This window comes from Ammodytes marinus, assembly GCF_949987685.1.
Source record: "Ammodytes marinus genome assembly, chromosome: 7".
Classification (NCBI taxonomy): Eukaryota; Metazoa; Chordata; class Actinopteri; order Uranoscopiformes; family Ammodytidae; genus Ammodytes; species Ammodytes marinus.
Genome location: NC_137211.1, coordinates 6,242,519 through 6,257,677, shown reverse-complemented (window position 1 = coordinate 6,257,677; position 15,159 = coordinate 6,242,519). Strand labels below are relative to the sequence as shown.

At 43.6% G+C, this 15,159-nt stretch overlaps 2 protein-coding genes across 2 annotated transcripts in view; one reads left to right on the top strand and one right to left on the bottom strand.

Annotated features, from left to right (window-relative positions):
• Nucleotides 1–9,960, bottom strand: part of magi3a (membrane associated guanylate kinase, WW and PDZ domain containing 3a) — a 117,852-nt gene extending 107,892 nt beyond the window's left edge. Inside the window, exon 1 of the mRNA XM_080031174.1 lies at nt 9,100–9,960. Coding sequence (XP_079887300.1) covers nt 9,100–9,406 — 307 coding nt within the window. The 5' untranslated portion in view covers nt 9,407–9,960. The remainder of the gene's footprint in view (nt 1–9,099) is intronic.
• Nucleotides 9,961–11,623: 1,663 nt separating this feature from the next.
• Nucleotides 11,624–15,078, top strand: LOC307253572 (tyrosine-protein kinase STYK1; the record flags this gene model as incomplete). Its single annotated transcript, XM_080031682.1, has 9 exons — nt 11,624–11,675; nt 12,112–12,255; nt 12,386–12,565; nt 13,139–13,320; nt 13,420–13,506; nt 13,730–13,947; nt 14,097–14,137; nt 14,297–14,393; nt 14,907–15,078. The coding sequence occupies 9 exons, from the start codon at nt 11,624–11,626 to the stop codon at nt 15,076–15,078; spliced, it is 1,173 nt and encodes a 390-aa protein (XP_079887808.1).
• Nucleotides 15,079–15,159: the final 81 nt, after the last annotated feature.

Sequence of the window (15,159 nt, the reverse complement as noted above, 5' to 3'; positions counted from 1 at the left end):
AAGAGAGTATTGACGAAGGGGCCATCAACACACGGGGCACAGGGCCAAGAACATCAGCCAAAACCACTAGATTGACCTCTGAGATTGAGTCTTCTTCTCCAACTGATTTATTACTCCAGAGTGTAAAGAAATATCCCAACCAGAGGAACAGGGGGGCGGGGTGTATGCGCGAGTCCACACAGGCACAGACAGGGACCCATCCGTCTTAGTCTCGTCGCTATATACCGTCTAAAATAAACTTCCCCAGATCTATGGGAGAGTGAATCAGAGAGAGTGGAAACAGCACTTTACCTACATACTCATTCAGTGTCACGGAAAAAGAGACAAAGTAAAGGAATGTACGGAGACAAAATGACAAGAGAAGCTACGCTGGCAGAATTCAGAAGCGCCCCTGCTATTCCTCTACATGATTGAGGTTGTTGGCCTCAAAAAGGCAACCAGAAGTGGGGGAAAAACTAATTCAAAATGGGCCTTCATTTTTCATTAGCATGCATGCTTGCACACACACACACAATATGTATATGTAGGCAGCTCACATAAACTGGTTACTAGTAGACGATGATTGGAAATACCGGCAGTGCGGTTGAGTCTGAAAAAAGCAAGAAGTGTTGGCTTGATGAATGGGGGGAAGAATGGTTTCAGGCAGTCACAACAAGAGAATCAATACTATCATCGCCATTAATGGGAGCTGAATCATTTTCACTCTCCCAGATTATTATTGCTCATTCTGGTCTTCCTCCTCCTGTTCCTCCTACCTCTCCAAATGCATTTTCGTCCCCACTCCCCAGACATTCTTACTCTATTGTCTGCACACCTCCCTATATATGACCCCATTTTCTTTTCTGTGAAATCTATTCATAATCTATTTTATTGTTTTCTCTCCGGACAGTTTTAAAATCCAATACATCCTTCCAAAGACAATCCTTTCTCAGGAAGAATGCAATGTGCCAGCTGCCTCTTGCCTCTCTCAACACGCCGATATTGCCTCTGCAGTAACACCGCGGGGATGTTTCACACACTGAACCAGCCAGAATCAGTGTACACGCAGAATAGGCTCTCCAATAGGCAGTGAGTGTGAGTGTGTGTGTGTGTGTGTGTGTGTGTGTGTGTGTGCATCTGGAGAGAACACGATTCAATCAACTAGCACGTAATCCGTCCCCCGAATCCCTCTTTCCACATCTGCACCTGCGTATTGATTCATAACAGTCCATTTTAGTCATCTCTTCCCTTCTTGTTTTTTTTTTAACAATGTCATTGTCTGCTGCTCAAAAGCTATACACATACACAAAAGGGGATTTCTTTAGGTTAAAGGTGCAGTGTGTAAATAGAATAGGTGTTTTACAGAACAGACTTGGTAGAAATGGAATATTATAATCATAAGTATGTTTTAATTAGTGTATATTCAATTGAACATAAAAGTTGTTGTTTCTTTCAATACCTTACAATGAGCATTTTCTTTTTATGTACGTAGTAGTGCTGACATGTTGCACCGCCATGTTAACGGTTGCACAGAACGGACAAACCTAACGACCATACGCGGTTTTATATACTATATAAGGGTGGGTGTCTGCTGGAAATGCCCGTGTTGGAAGACGAAGAAGAAGTACTATAGAATAAATAACTTAATACATGTTCACCTCGTCACTTGATATTGTGGAAAGGCTTGAGGCAGTGGTGGATGATGCCATCTTCAGTAACTAGCTTCTTGCCCTTGAAGGCCACTGTGGCTTCTGTAAATTCACCGCACAGTAGGGTTTAGATAGCAAGGGAGTGTTGCAATCTAGGACTTTCAAAACCAGATGACGCCATTTTCCTTTATTGCGCACTGCACCTTTAAAAATCAGCCTGTGCTCAATCTGTCCTGAAAAACACACCGGGGTCAGATGGTGGGACATTTCCGCTAAAAGCAAAAAGTCTTAACAGCCACTTGTCCTGTGTGTGTCACTCCAGTCTGTTTGTGTTGGGAACGGAGGACAAACACTTCTTATCAGAAGTCGCTGGCAGTCGAGGGGGGGGGGGGGGGGGGGGGGGGGGAAGAGCATGGCAACAGTAACCAAAACAACTGAAACACCATCACTGTGCCAGACACCGATTTAATTTCTTAGAGCAAAGTTGACCATGACATAATGGAGCAGCTGCAAAAGCACTGATTCTACCTTAGCTTTATACACAGAACAAGAACGATTATCAGAGGGCTACACCCTACACTTTAAAATAGGAAGAAAAAATTCCATCACCCCGCAGAGTCAACCTTCAAACAAAAATGCTTCTTCCTTTCTCCCCATTTCCCTCAACCATTTTACCATAAAGCAGTAGAATTGTAGCAATAAATACAGTGTTGTAACTGCTGTGATCATTGTTCTTTCGCGGCAAGAAATGAAACCTTTTATGTGCATGGCAACAAAACATTAGTACAAACAATGAATGCGTAATGCATATCTCAGTGAAAAATAGCTGAACAACAACAAAAAAAGGATTTATGGTCTTGTATTCATGTAGCGTGGCGGTGGAAGTTATCTTTCCTCATGATATAGGAGCTGCCACACTGGTCCCTGTAACGCATATAAACTGTTTTCTAAAAAAAAAAAGACGGTCTCAACTTCTATTGCAAGGGGATGAACAGCTGCAGGGAAGGCTCGCTGTTGGAGAGAGAACAATTAGGAGTCAAGCTGAGCAACGGAGGGCAGGAGTTTCTGAGAAAGAGTGTTCAGTGTGTGTGTGTGTGTGTGTGTGTGTGTGTGTGTGTGTGTGTGTGTGTGTGTGTGTGTGTGTACTTCTCTCTTAACTCTACACACTGTCCATTTACACCAGGGGCAACCCGGAGATGCTGCTGTTGCTGCTGACAACGCAGCATGGGCATTGAGTGAGCAGCGAGAGAGGCAGTCTTGGTGAATCAGCAAGCAAGCAGCCATCATCATCTCCTCTGCCTTTAAACATGGCTGCCAAGTCATGGGGCCTGCCAGTGAGAGGCATGGCTCATTTCAAAGTGCTTCTATCTTTGATGCTGGCCCCGTTCATTACTGCAATGCGGCTCTATGGACCACTTCAGCAAGATAAAGTGAAGAGGGATGCTATCAGGCTAATGTTACTTAAAAAAGGCATCTGGAAACCTGGTCTAAACTAGTACAATGCAAGATATAATATTAAATATGGGCGCCTCAATAAACGGATTGTAAATACATTTGTATAAATATTATGAAACTTAGTTAAAAAACTGACATTTTTTTTACTGTCTAGACTGTTTGACTTTGTGGGCGTGGCCGTATCAAACAGTCTCACCAGCAACAATCATTGTTTTTCTAGATGTGTCGGCAGAGAACTGTTGTAATTGGCTCAACTCACTTATTGTGTCATAAGAACCAGAGCATAGCCCGCCTCATCTACACCGAATTTCTGTCAGGTTTATCAAACTTAAATGACAACTTCTTTAATTTGGATTGCTAAATACGCCTTACTCTTTTCAGTTGCTTATAATGCAACTAATTCCCCAAATGACATAGAAGGATTTTGTGGATTTGTGGCTTACAGGGTCGTTGACATCATGTGCTGATGGTTCCAAGACTGTAAAAAGTGAATCATAAATGGCCTCAACCTTCAGTCTCCGTCCTTCATCATTTATTGGAGTGACTTTGATTATAATGCACTGCAGTGGGAAGATCGAACCAAATGTGAGACAGGAGATGGCACAGGTGTAAATTGTGTCAGACAGGGGGGAGTGGTATTACGCTGAGCTTGTGAGGCATCAGTGCAGGTGGGGGGGGGGCTTTGAATTTGCATTGCAGCACTAGAGGGTCCGCTCCCCAGAGGAAATAGAGGGAATGAAAGACAGAGTGGAAGAGGCGTGCTTTGGTATTCAGAGCAGTGGCTGGTCGTCTGCGGGGGGCTTCAATCCGCTCACACACCGCAGTCCCAGGCCGCTGAAGGGCTGGCAGGGCGGATGGATGGAGAAAGGTGACAGGTTTGGAATGAATGAATGAAGCCAGGAGAGCAGCCAGTGGGAGGGGATGATGGGTGGGTGTCACATCAGATGTACATCTGAAACATGCATATGCTTAAAACACACACATGTATACTGACACACACATGTACACTGACACACACACACACACGCACAGACAGACACGCATGGACACAAACGCACACATCCACACACACACACACACACGTACACACATACACACATACAAACACACACACACAGCACAGAGGAGTAGTATGCCTGTGAAGCTTAATTTGCACTCAAAATAACGAATACCCTCTATCCTGAGAGCTTCAGTGTGAGGTGATTCATTTTGCAGCTTGGGGGCCTTTTACTATAGCAAAGTAGAAGTGCTATTTCATTAAAACATAGTTTGACTGTTTCTCTGTTTCAAGTACTGTCCATTGTATTTGTTTTGTGTGTGTGCAGACCAGACATAGGGCTGCACTCTGCCACCTTAGTTTTGTAGTTGAAGGGAAAGTTTCAACTTCTTTACAAGGCAAATTCGGAGAAAGAAAGCTGAGGCTTGGCTGTAGACGCAGACATGACAAAAGCCAGCGGCTGGAACAGACGTACATTTACCGTGGGAATAAGGAGAGCCAAAGAACCTGAGACATCCTGACAGCTCCTTTCGGCAGGTTTAAGGCAGCTTAGTCATAGTGTGTGAGTGTGTGTGTGTGTGTGTGTGTGTGTGTGTGTGTGTGTGTGTGTGTGTGTGTGTGTGTGTGTGTGTGTGTGTGTGTGTGTGTGTGTGTGTGTGTGTGTGTGTGTGTGTGTGTGTGTGTGTGTGTGTGTGTGTGTGTGTGTGTGTGTGTGTGTGTGTGTGTGTGTGTGTGTGTGTGTGTGTGGACCACATCAACACAGACTGTGTGCTTACTGCTCTGCGGGTGGCAAGCGTATGAAGTGGTAACCTTAATATGACATCACCAGCGAGACAAGAAGAAAAAGGCCCTGAGATCATCCACTACCACTTTAGAGAGAAGAAAAAAAAGTAGTAAATAATTGACTTGAGGTTGAGGTGGCTAAAAGCAAAGCGTGTTAAATTTAAAAATAATTAAGTTGCAACCTTCAAACGCAAGACATATTTGGTTTGAATACAGGGTAAGTCCTAACCGAGTTATGTCCAAGCACATTCTCAGGTGGTTGGCAAAAAGGCAACGTGGGAAATTTTAATATAATTTAAATGTACCAAATGATGCAGAAACAGTGAATGCGTGTTAGAGAGAAAATAGGTTTCTTTCTCTTTATTAGAAAAAAAAGTAGACTGTGTGCTATAAAAGAGAATGATTTTTGATCATTTAGTGTGCATATCAGAATGTAAGTCCCATGCAAGATACCTAAAGTACTTTGCTTTCTTCAATGAAAATGGTCAATAAAAAAGTGCAGGCAGCCGTGGAGTGCGATTGTATAAAATTAGAATTTTTTTATTATTTTTTTTACTTATCGCTTGATACTGTAATTTTAGCAACTAAGTGCTGTGTTCTTGATACACACATTAGATGGAAATGCTCCTCTGTAGCTGGAAGCCTCCTGGGGATTTTCAAGGCTCTTAACCAAACTTCATTAATCTTTTGAATAAAAAAAAATGTATATTACTGAAAATAAAAAATCTCTCTTAACACTTAACTTCTTATAGAGCCTATCTTTACCTTTTATGGACGTCTGATGCACCTGTATAAAGATTTAAGACAGCTCCTTAAGATCGATACTGCCCTATACTTCAATGGATAGTGGGGTCATTAAGCGTTTGCATTAGTTATGATGTATTACGTTTCCCGGTGAAATTTGATGGACCTTTAAATTTAGGCAGTGAAGTGTGGTCATAATGTCTTTTAATAGCTCACACAGGCAAGTCCAATTCCAATTAACGTTACTGTAATATTGTTTTTGCTACATTGATTTTGCTTCTTTTTTCAGTCTAAAAAGAACACTTGACTCCACAATGCACACTTTGACCTCTGATAAGTGTTGTTCGTCTAGAGACCTTGCCCTCAGAAATCCATTCAGATACTGTGTTCAGAGGATCTCTGGAGAAGCACTATAAAATTTGACCCCATGGTCATCTCAGTATATCATTATCATTAATCATATTTCATAGAAGGATATTTCTTTTATTATTTAAACTCTGTTCCCATGGTTTGTGAATGGTTTCTCTCGCTAAATGGTCCATCCCTTATGCTCCACCAGGGGAAAAAGAAACAAGCGGACATAAGTTTGTTTACAGCGTTAATCAATGCTCTGCCCCTGCTCACAAGTCTCTTAGCCGCAAATAGGCATCTGTGATCACTACGCCTTCTATACGCTCATGGTCCTCTCAAGGTTATTGCCTATTGCCTCGCACCTCTCTCAGGATGGCAGACGCATACTGAGTGTGTTGGCTGGTCAGGAGCTAGAGAACCACTTGGGACGAATTGCTGTTTCCTGTCCGTGAGCGTGCAGGAAGAAAAGTGTGGAGTACAGTCTGAGCTCTGGTGACGGCCGTAACATTGGGTTTGATTTAGAAGCCACAGGTGTGACTCAGTCATGGTCAGGAAGCTGAAATGACTCGCTTCAATGGTGTAAAAAGAGGGGAAGATTTTGAAAAACATGTGCATATTTCTTGATTTGTTACATTTTTTTTGCAGAAAGCTAGTGATTATGTTGTATATACTGGTGATTGAATACACTTGGGAGAATCAGAGTGAAATATATAATATGTGATAAAAACCAAGTAAAAGAATTAAATTTAACCTTCCAGAAGGAGAAATACAAATGGTATCCAAAAAAAAAATGGATGTATAACATACCTATCTATTTATAGAACGGTGTTACAAAGGAGAGAGAAATGCCAGAGAGGAGGGGGGGCGGCAAAATGTGATGACGATGCATAATCGACTGATAAAGTAAATGAGACTAAATGCAGCAAGGGAGGAGAGGAAAATGTAAATCCAATAGAGACCCATTGAAAAAGTATAAATGCCTCCCTTCCGGCTGATGTAAGTTTTCCTTGCCGTCTTGTGCAAACACGAGGCACACCTGCTGTGAGAAGTCAACAAAAAAAGTGTTTTTTATTGGACATACTGTATACACACAAATCTCCCCCTAAAAATTAACCCCAAGCTCAACAACACAGTCTTAGCATTCCTCCTCACTCGCAACTTTTGCAATCTTGCGACGAGGAATACAAGTTTACATCCACACACCCGAACATCTGATCTGCCCATCAGCCAACTCGTCTTTGGCACGGAGCGGTCATCAATAATGGATGGTGTGTGTGAATTAAACATGAGGAAAAAGGGACAGAGATATAAACACACACCCCCCCACCCCTCCACACACACACACACACACAGGGGACCACAGAAGCCTATGGTGAGCAGACTGCACACGTCGAAGTGTATAGCTCCGGCGTCACTTGACATACATCCAGCATGCAGAGTCAAGAGAGAGCATTAGAAAGCATGTGACATGTTGAGTGCTATGGAAGTGACAAAATGTCCTTTTAGCACAACTTGATTCCGATACACACATACAAGAATAAATGGCCCGACACAATACGGCATTATCAAACTCATATCACCTCCGAAGAAATTCGGCTGTAACAGGTAGGCTCAAATGACATGAAAAAATACATAAAAGACAGAGACACTGCCAAAACATTGAGAAAGCAATGATGAATGGTAAACATATGAATGAATGGGTTGAGATGTGCTGCCCATGTGTGACTGTTGAGTGCGGTGATGATGGCAGTGGCAAGTAAGCAACAGGCAAACCCTATGTCTCTAGCCCAATGACCAATCCCCTTCACAGACACCCACCACCATAGAGCAAAGAGCATGTCTCAAAGTCATGGTGTCAAACTGTGTAGCCAGGCTGGCACATGGTCGTGGGGATTAGAGGATATACTATATAGGGGCCCAATTGATTCAATTAGACTTGCACTCACCTCAACGCAGCAACCAGGATGCCACCATGTCTAAGCTGGCACGGCAACCATTAACAAATCCCTGCTAAGTGTTTGCAAAGTCACACACACAGCAGTGCCTCAATCAAATCTATCCATCGACATGAACACACACACACACACACACACACACACACACACACACACACACACACACACACACACACACACACACACACACACACACACACACACACACACACACACACACACACACACACACACACACACACACACACACACACACACACACACACCTCCTGTCCCACATGACTGATGGTCGAGTGTGACTGTCAATATGTATTGGCTCGTTTAACACATTCATTAGGGATGTCTTTGAGCCAAACAAATAGTACAGACTACATGCTAGTCAGTCAGGTAATAAAAGTCACAGGAATCCAATTAACAAGCTTTCAGATGGGTTTAGAGACAGAGAAATACAGAGACATTATAGCTGTGTGTGTGTGTGTGTGTGTGTGTGTGTGTGTGTGTGTGTGTGTGTGTGTGTGTGTGTGTGTGTGTGTGTGTGTGCGTGCGTGCGTGCGTGCGTGCGTGCGTGCGTGCGTGCGTGCGTGCGTGCGTGCGTGCGTGTGCGTGTGTGTGTGTGTGCCCATAAGAGGCCAGGCAACACTTGTGTGTGGATGCAAAGGAGAGGGCTACAAGCTAAATGGTCGTTCACGGCTTGTGTTGTAGTAGTGCATGCACATCTGGGCACTGTGAACCAGAGCGCTTCAACACAGCACCAGCATGTCCCTCACTTGTGCTGTGTTTGGCAGGATCGCACTCCTGCAGCAAGAGTAGCACTGTAAAAAATGCTATGTCTCAAGTCAACAGGAATAAATAGGTATGCAGATGGACCGTTTAGATATGCTGCTGAAAACACTGAACTGACCTGTTTGGACTACCCCACACACACACACACACACACACACACACACACACACACACCACATCACATCACATCCACAGGGACAGGGGCTCAGGTGAGGCTCTAACCCCCAAGTCCCTCTTATCTGTTCATGGTGCTGTAGTCACACATGCCCTAAAGCTGATACATCTTCGGGTCTCACTGCTGTAACAAACATTTTAAAGCAGTTCACACATGTTGAGTGGGGTGTTGGAGTGGTTTGAGGGGGTTTTAGACAGTAATACACAATTGCAATGAGTGAGCACACACCTGGTTTCACTGTTTTCAGCCGGATGGGCTCCCGAAAGTGTCGGACCACAGCCAGCGTGTCTCGGTTGGTGAGTCCGCTGACCGGAGTGCCGTTCACCTCCAGCAGCACGTCGCCGCCGCAGGGGAACCTCCCGACGTGACACACCATCGCCTCCGGCACTAAGTGTCCGATGTGGGGGAACTCTCCAAGCTCCGCGCCGCCCCGGACCTCCACCACCGTGACCAGCTCCCCCGAGCCTCCCCACGACACGGTGCTCTCCTGCACTTTAGACGACCAGTGCTTCTTCTTTTTCAGTGTCTTGGACATTGTTGTCGGTGCTGCCTCTTGAATTGTAAAAACCTTGGTGAGGGGAGTATAAGTCCAAGAGATCGACTGTCCTTCAACGAAAGACCCTGCTTTTTCTGATCCTAGTTAGGATGCAATGACGCACGGAAAAAGCATCGCAGATCAGAGAAGTTGGGGCTGCTTTCTAAGCGTTGTATTCCATTCCCAGGGAAAATGAAGTCTTAGATCAAACTCCCGTTGTAGAGATGACCGATCCTTCCATTGAATAAGCAGCCTACTCGAGCATCACCTGTCTGTCTGCGACTGGGGATGCATGCGCGAGAGCAGACCTGGCTGCGTCAGTGTCGCAATGAAGCGGAAAGTGCTGGTTCCGATGCTGGGGCGGTTTCGATCCCCAACCAACCCCAAGCCAGTTCACAGCAATATGCACTTGGAAAAAAAACAAAAAAAAATAAACGCATTCAATAGCAGTTTAGTTTGGTCCTGCAGTTTGTGCCTGTCCAGTTCCAAACGCGTGAAGAAATTATATTCCACTTAAGACTTCAGAGAAAAATGCCAGACGAATTGAAAACACCGCCCAGAAAACAGTAGGCTATGGAGGAGAAACACAGGACAAACTTCAACAAAAACAAAAAGAACAAATGATTTCCAACCAGAAGAATCAGCTGTTGAGTATTTGTATCAGTCCGCTCAGTGACGGCTCTTCATCCCGCACTGGCTGGAGACGCAACTTTACGCTGCGCACCTGTCCTCCCGTTGCCCTCCTCCACCTCCTTTCGCGGTGGTGACATCAGCAAGGCAGTCCTTGGAAACGGAAAAACATATTGGGGCTACCTACCTGCTGGCCCTCCTCTGAACCGGGCGGCTATCCCGATCCGATTTCAGCTCCAATAAAGCCCGCGCCTCTTGTGTTCTCTTTGCACCCTTCACCTACTTTCTCCAGAGGCAATGTGGAGATTGTATTCCAGCTGTATTAAAAATAAAAACTACGCAGCTGCATGAAACAGACGTGATCGGCTTAGGGCTTCACTCCATAACTTTTTTTTTTCCTTCATGTTTTCCGTGTTGCTTTTCCTGATAGCATAGGCTCATGTCCAATCAGATAATGTGGGCCGGTCCTAAAGCCTCTCCATTGAACCAATTGGGTAAAGGCAAGAGGCGGGTCTTGTGTGATTGGAAAGCGGCTGGGTTTAGTTTCCATGGTGTGTTTAGTAAGGCGGAGTTCCGGCTCTTGGGACTGGGATATATTTCACGTGGGAAATGTTTATTGTAAGTTTGGGGATTCGACCTGAACTGTTATGTCCAATGAGTCTTGATGTCTGCGCCCATTTCAATGTGTTCTTCATCTTCATACATAAGGCTGCAACTTCTACGCCACTTTCTAATCTATGATGTAATTTTGAGTCCATTAAATGCGTTTGGAGAGTTGCAACCCCTGTCCTGCTCTGAGAGGCGATTTATTGCACAATTCTGCCCTCTTGTGGTTGAAGGTGTTAATTTCAATTCCAATGAATTTATAGTTTATAAAGCACATTTACAAACAACAGCGGTTGAAAACAAAGTACTGTCCAGTGCAAAATAGAATCTGGCACCTCTCATTGTAGACTACTCAAACACAACAACACAGAGATAGCCGTTCTTTGCTTTTCAATCTAATAATAACCAGCATTTGAACTGTCATACACTTTATGTTTCCTAGTTTTATTGGTTTGCTGTATTTTGATTAGTTTTTAGTTAAACATACACATGTATAATATATGTTTTTTGTCTCATGAGCCAATTGTTCCATATCGGGCCTAAAAACAAACTGATATCTCCCAAGCATGTTAATGAGGCTGCATAACAACCTATTAACTTCCAATGCAGCAGTAGCCTATAGGCCAAATGCACCCGTTAATGTTATCATGTATTGTGATGTGTTTAATAATTAACGTTCAGTCAACTTTCCAGGTCACCTCTGCGGTCAGCGCCCTCGCAGGCAAAGCTGAGGCCATTATACAAGAGCAGCTGATAACAGCTTTGTTATTGGGATTATTTTTTCCAGCTCATGAATTTTACATCATTAGGTGGGGAATATGTATTCATTCTAACACCCTGGCATCAGGTTTCAGGTAGGGAAGCTACGGTGTAATTTATAACAATCAGACCCCAGATCAGTTTCACACAGGGATACACTGGGTCTGGTGGGTGACTTTTGACTCAGTCGACATGGTCTGTCGTCGCTCTCATGTGTGAGAAATGCCAGCTGCTCTACATGGATGCAGCAATGATACCTCCTTCCCCCTGTGCTGTGAGTATATGCTATACTATAGTATCGATACTATGTATACTTTATGTATTTGTAGATTCCTTCCACATCTATGCTCCTTGGTGTACCTGTTTGATTTTTTCTTGTCTGACATGTGTTCTCTGTATAAGACAAGCTGCTGCTCATAACCATTTGCCCCTAGTGGGATTAATAAAGTTCATTGAATTGAATTGAACTGCAAAAAAAAAGTCATTTTCCGTTGTCTTATTCTGAACCAGCTTTAAAACGTTGCTGAAGCCTCACTTTCTTGCACTGGCCTTTAACACAAGTTGAGCTGTTTTGCTGTTGTGTATCTTAGGCCTATATGTTGTTTTGTATTGTATTTTGTACAGCACGTTGGTCAACTGATGTTGTTTTTAAATGTGCTATAGAAATAAATTTTTCATTGACTTTGACTTCTTTCACTTCTTGCGTATAGCTGAGGAATCATCGGGTACACTTGCTGTAATAATCATCCCTTGCCTGTTGGCTCTCAGCACGGTTTTGGTGGTGGCTCTCATTTTATACAGTCTCCGCAAGAACAAACAAGGACAAGGGAGCAGCTCAGCTCATTTCACAAACGGTATGAATTGTAATAACTGCATTATTCTCCCTGTCAAACGTATTTTTCATCAGTGCCTGCCAGGTTATAATTCAAATGAACATGTGCATTTTGCGTATGTTTATTGCGTTCTTTTGCGTTATTTTAATAGGCCAACAGAGTGCATCCATGACTGGACATGAGGCAGCATTGAGTTCCTGGGAGATCCCTCAGGAGTGTGCTCTTGAGGGGCTAGAGTTCTGGCAGACGGGCCGCCTTGGCCCCATATGTAAAGGTCGGCTGAGAGAGAGCAACGGCACCTTCTCTGATGTGGTGGTTAAGTCCCTCCGAGGTAAGGAATAGATCTTTTAAAAGGCCAAGATGATAACAACCTTTTTTTTTTTTGGAATACCAGCGAAAGCATGTGAAGATATCACTGTCGTTTTGAGAGGGAAAGGGCCAAGAAAGACAGTAAAGCTACAGTGCGTAACTTCTGTCGCCCCCATTAGTTATTCTGAGTAATTACAACAACATTCTCAGCGCATCTACACGAGGTAAGCCTTTGGCGATCGTGCATGGATTTCATTCCTTATGCTGTATATCCAGGTTTTTTCTTAGCAGGAGAATCAACATCTGATACATTTTGTGGGCCCTTCTTGAGCCTCTGAACCAGTGTCAGGGGGCGACACCAGTTTTTAAACGCTGCCATATGGCAAAATACAGAGAGTGTTTTGTGGAGCTGATAGACTTAATCAACTTTGTGTCAACTCATTTGGCAATGGCTTGCAGCATGTAACGGACATGTATTTCTATGAAAAAGTTACTCACTATAGCTTTAAGATACAGTACATTTTCATTAAAATTTTATTAACAGATACTACAGCATTAACTAACTTTCTCTATTTGGTCTCCATACACCATACAGACAGACCCAACGAGCTTGAAGCCAAGGAGTTTGTGGAGTGGGTCCTCTTCCATTCCAAAGTGTGTAAACATAAGAATGTGGTGCGGATGTTGTACTGTCAGACCAAGAGTCCGCCCATGTACCTGGTCATGGATGCCTACAGCCCGGGGAACCTCCTTCACTTCCTCTGGACACTCAGAAATGTAGACAGTGGTAGCCTACACACGCTTTGGTTTAAATTTGAACTTTTATTTGATGATGATACACAATGAAATGGAATTTTCTTTTTTGCCCCCTTTAAGAGAGAAAATTCAAACACTGCAGATCCAACACTGAACTTCTCGGAGAGGTCTGTGTATCTGGTGGCCAAGCAGGTTGCAGCCGGCCTGGTGAGTTACTATTTGTGGACCAATTATTTTCCAACAAATGACCACACAGGAATGTTAGCTGAATTTAGATGCCACACTCTATACCTCCTATGTCATTTTCCTACAGCATCAGGTCATGAAGTCACCTATTAGGGGGAAAGGTTGTTGCTTCTCCTGCATTAAAAATACATATTTCAGCCAAAGATTGGCATGTGTGGCTGTTATTGTGTGTCCTCCCCCTCAGGATTACCTAATGTCGGAGCACAGGTTGGTGCATGGGGATGTTGCTGCCAGGAACATCTTAATTGGCCCGGGTCTCACGGCGCGGGTGTCTGGGCTGGGCGTGGCATTCGAAGGACGCAGAATGGATTCGGCAATCAGGCCAAGGGAAGAGGAGGTGCCTCTGAAATGGCAAGCTCCGGAGAGGATTATGATGCAGCTCAGTATCGACAGGAGCGACGTGTAAGGGCAGACATGTACACAGAACTACTAGAATGTGGTGTTCCGCCATTAGGCCTAATACAAAGTTGTTTTTGCTATTGCACGACCATTACACTTTACAGACAATGCATTTTTTACACGGGTCAAAATTGTTGTTTTCTCTTCCCCAGGTGGTCATTTGGAGTCTTACTGTATGAACTGATAACTTTAGGTAAAACTACCCTCTTCAAACCATCACTATATGTGCCTTTTCAGATTAGCTTCTTGTTGGATTACGATATACCATCATCAGCATAGTGTATAACTTTTAAAGTCTGCTTTTTTTAATATGAGAATAAACTATTTTTTTTTTGTTACGTTTTGACGTCAGGCTCTGCTCCCTTCCCTGAGTTGGATCCTGTGTCGGTGCTTCAAAAGCTACAGGGCTCCTATCGAATGAAGAGACCAGAGAATTGTGGAGGCCCTTTGTGAGTAATCCAGGCCCGTCACTCAACACGTAGTCATATTTGTGTAGCGTTAGCAAGTGAGACAAACACGTAATACATGCTGGTAGATAGTTTGGTAGCACTTTACAATAAGGTACACAAAAAGTGAGTAGTTACTGAGGAACGAATGAGGAACCAATGGTTAGTTAATGAGTAGGTACTGAGAGACTGTGATTCAAAGCACTATTTATTAGTTACTGTGCAACACACTGGGAGTTACTGTAGTATTGAAACATTAGGTAATAATAGGTTAATGAGTAGTAGGTACTGAGAAACTGATTCAAGCACTGTTAAGTTACTGGTAAACAGACTGGGAGATACTTTATTAATAACTATCTTCCCCTACTTTCCATCTCTGTGCTAAGCTAACCAGCTACTGGCTAAAGCTTTAAATCTAACAGACACACAGGAGAGTAGTAGGCTATCTTCTACTAAGACTAAACATGTCTCACTATTCCTTTAGTGTTTTATATTCCTTTGTGTGTGTGCTCTTAGGTATGACCTGATGAGGTACTGTGGAATGTGGAGTTTCAAAGACCGACCTGCATTCTCGGCCATCATAAAGCTGTTGGAGTCCTCGCTGCATTTAGCCTCTACTAAAGCCATTTGTGTTCCTGAGGTCATAGATATAACTGAGTATAACAGACAGGCTGGTCTGCTCTCATAAGGCCAGGACACATAGGCTCATGTCTTAGCCTATACCAAATACAGCAACAGATAGGAAGCACCAACATTTAAAGTGTGTGAT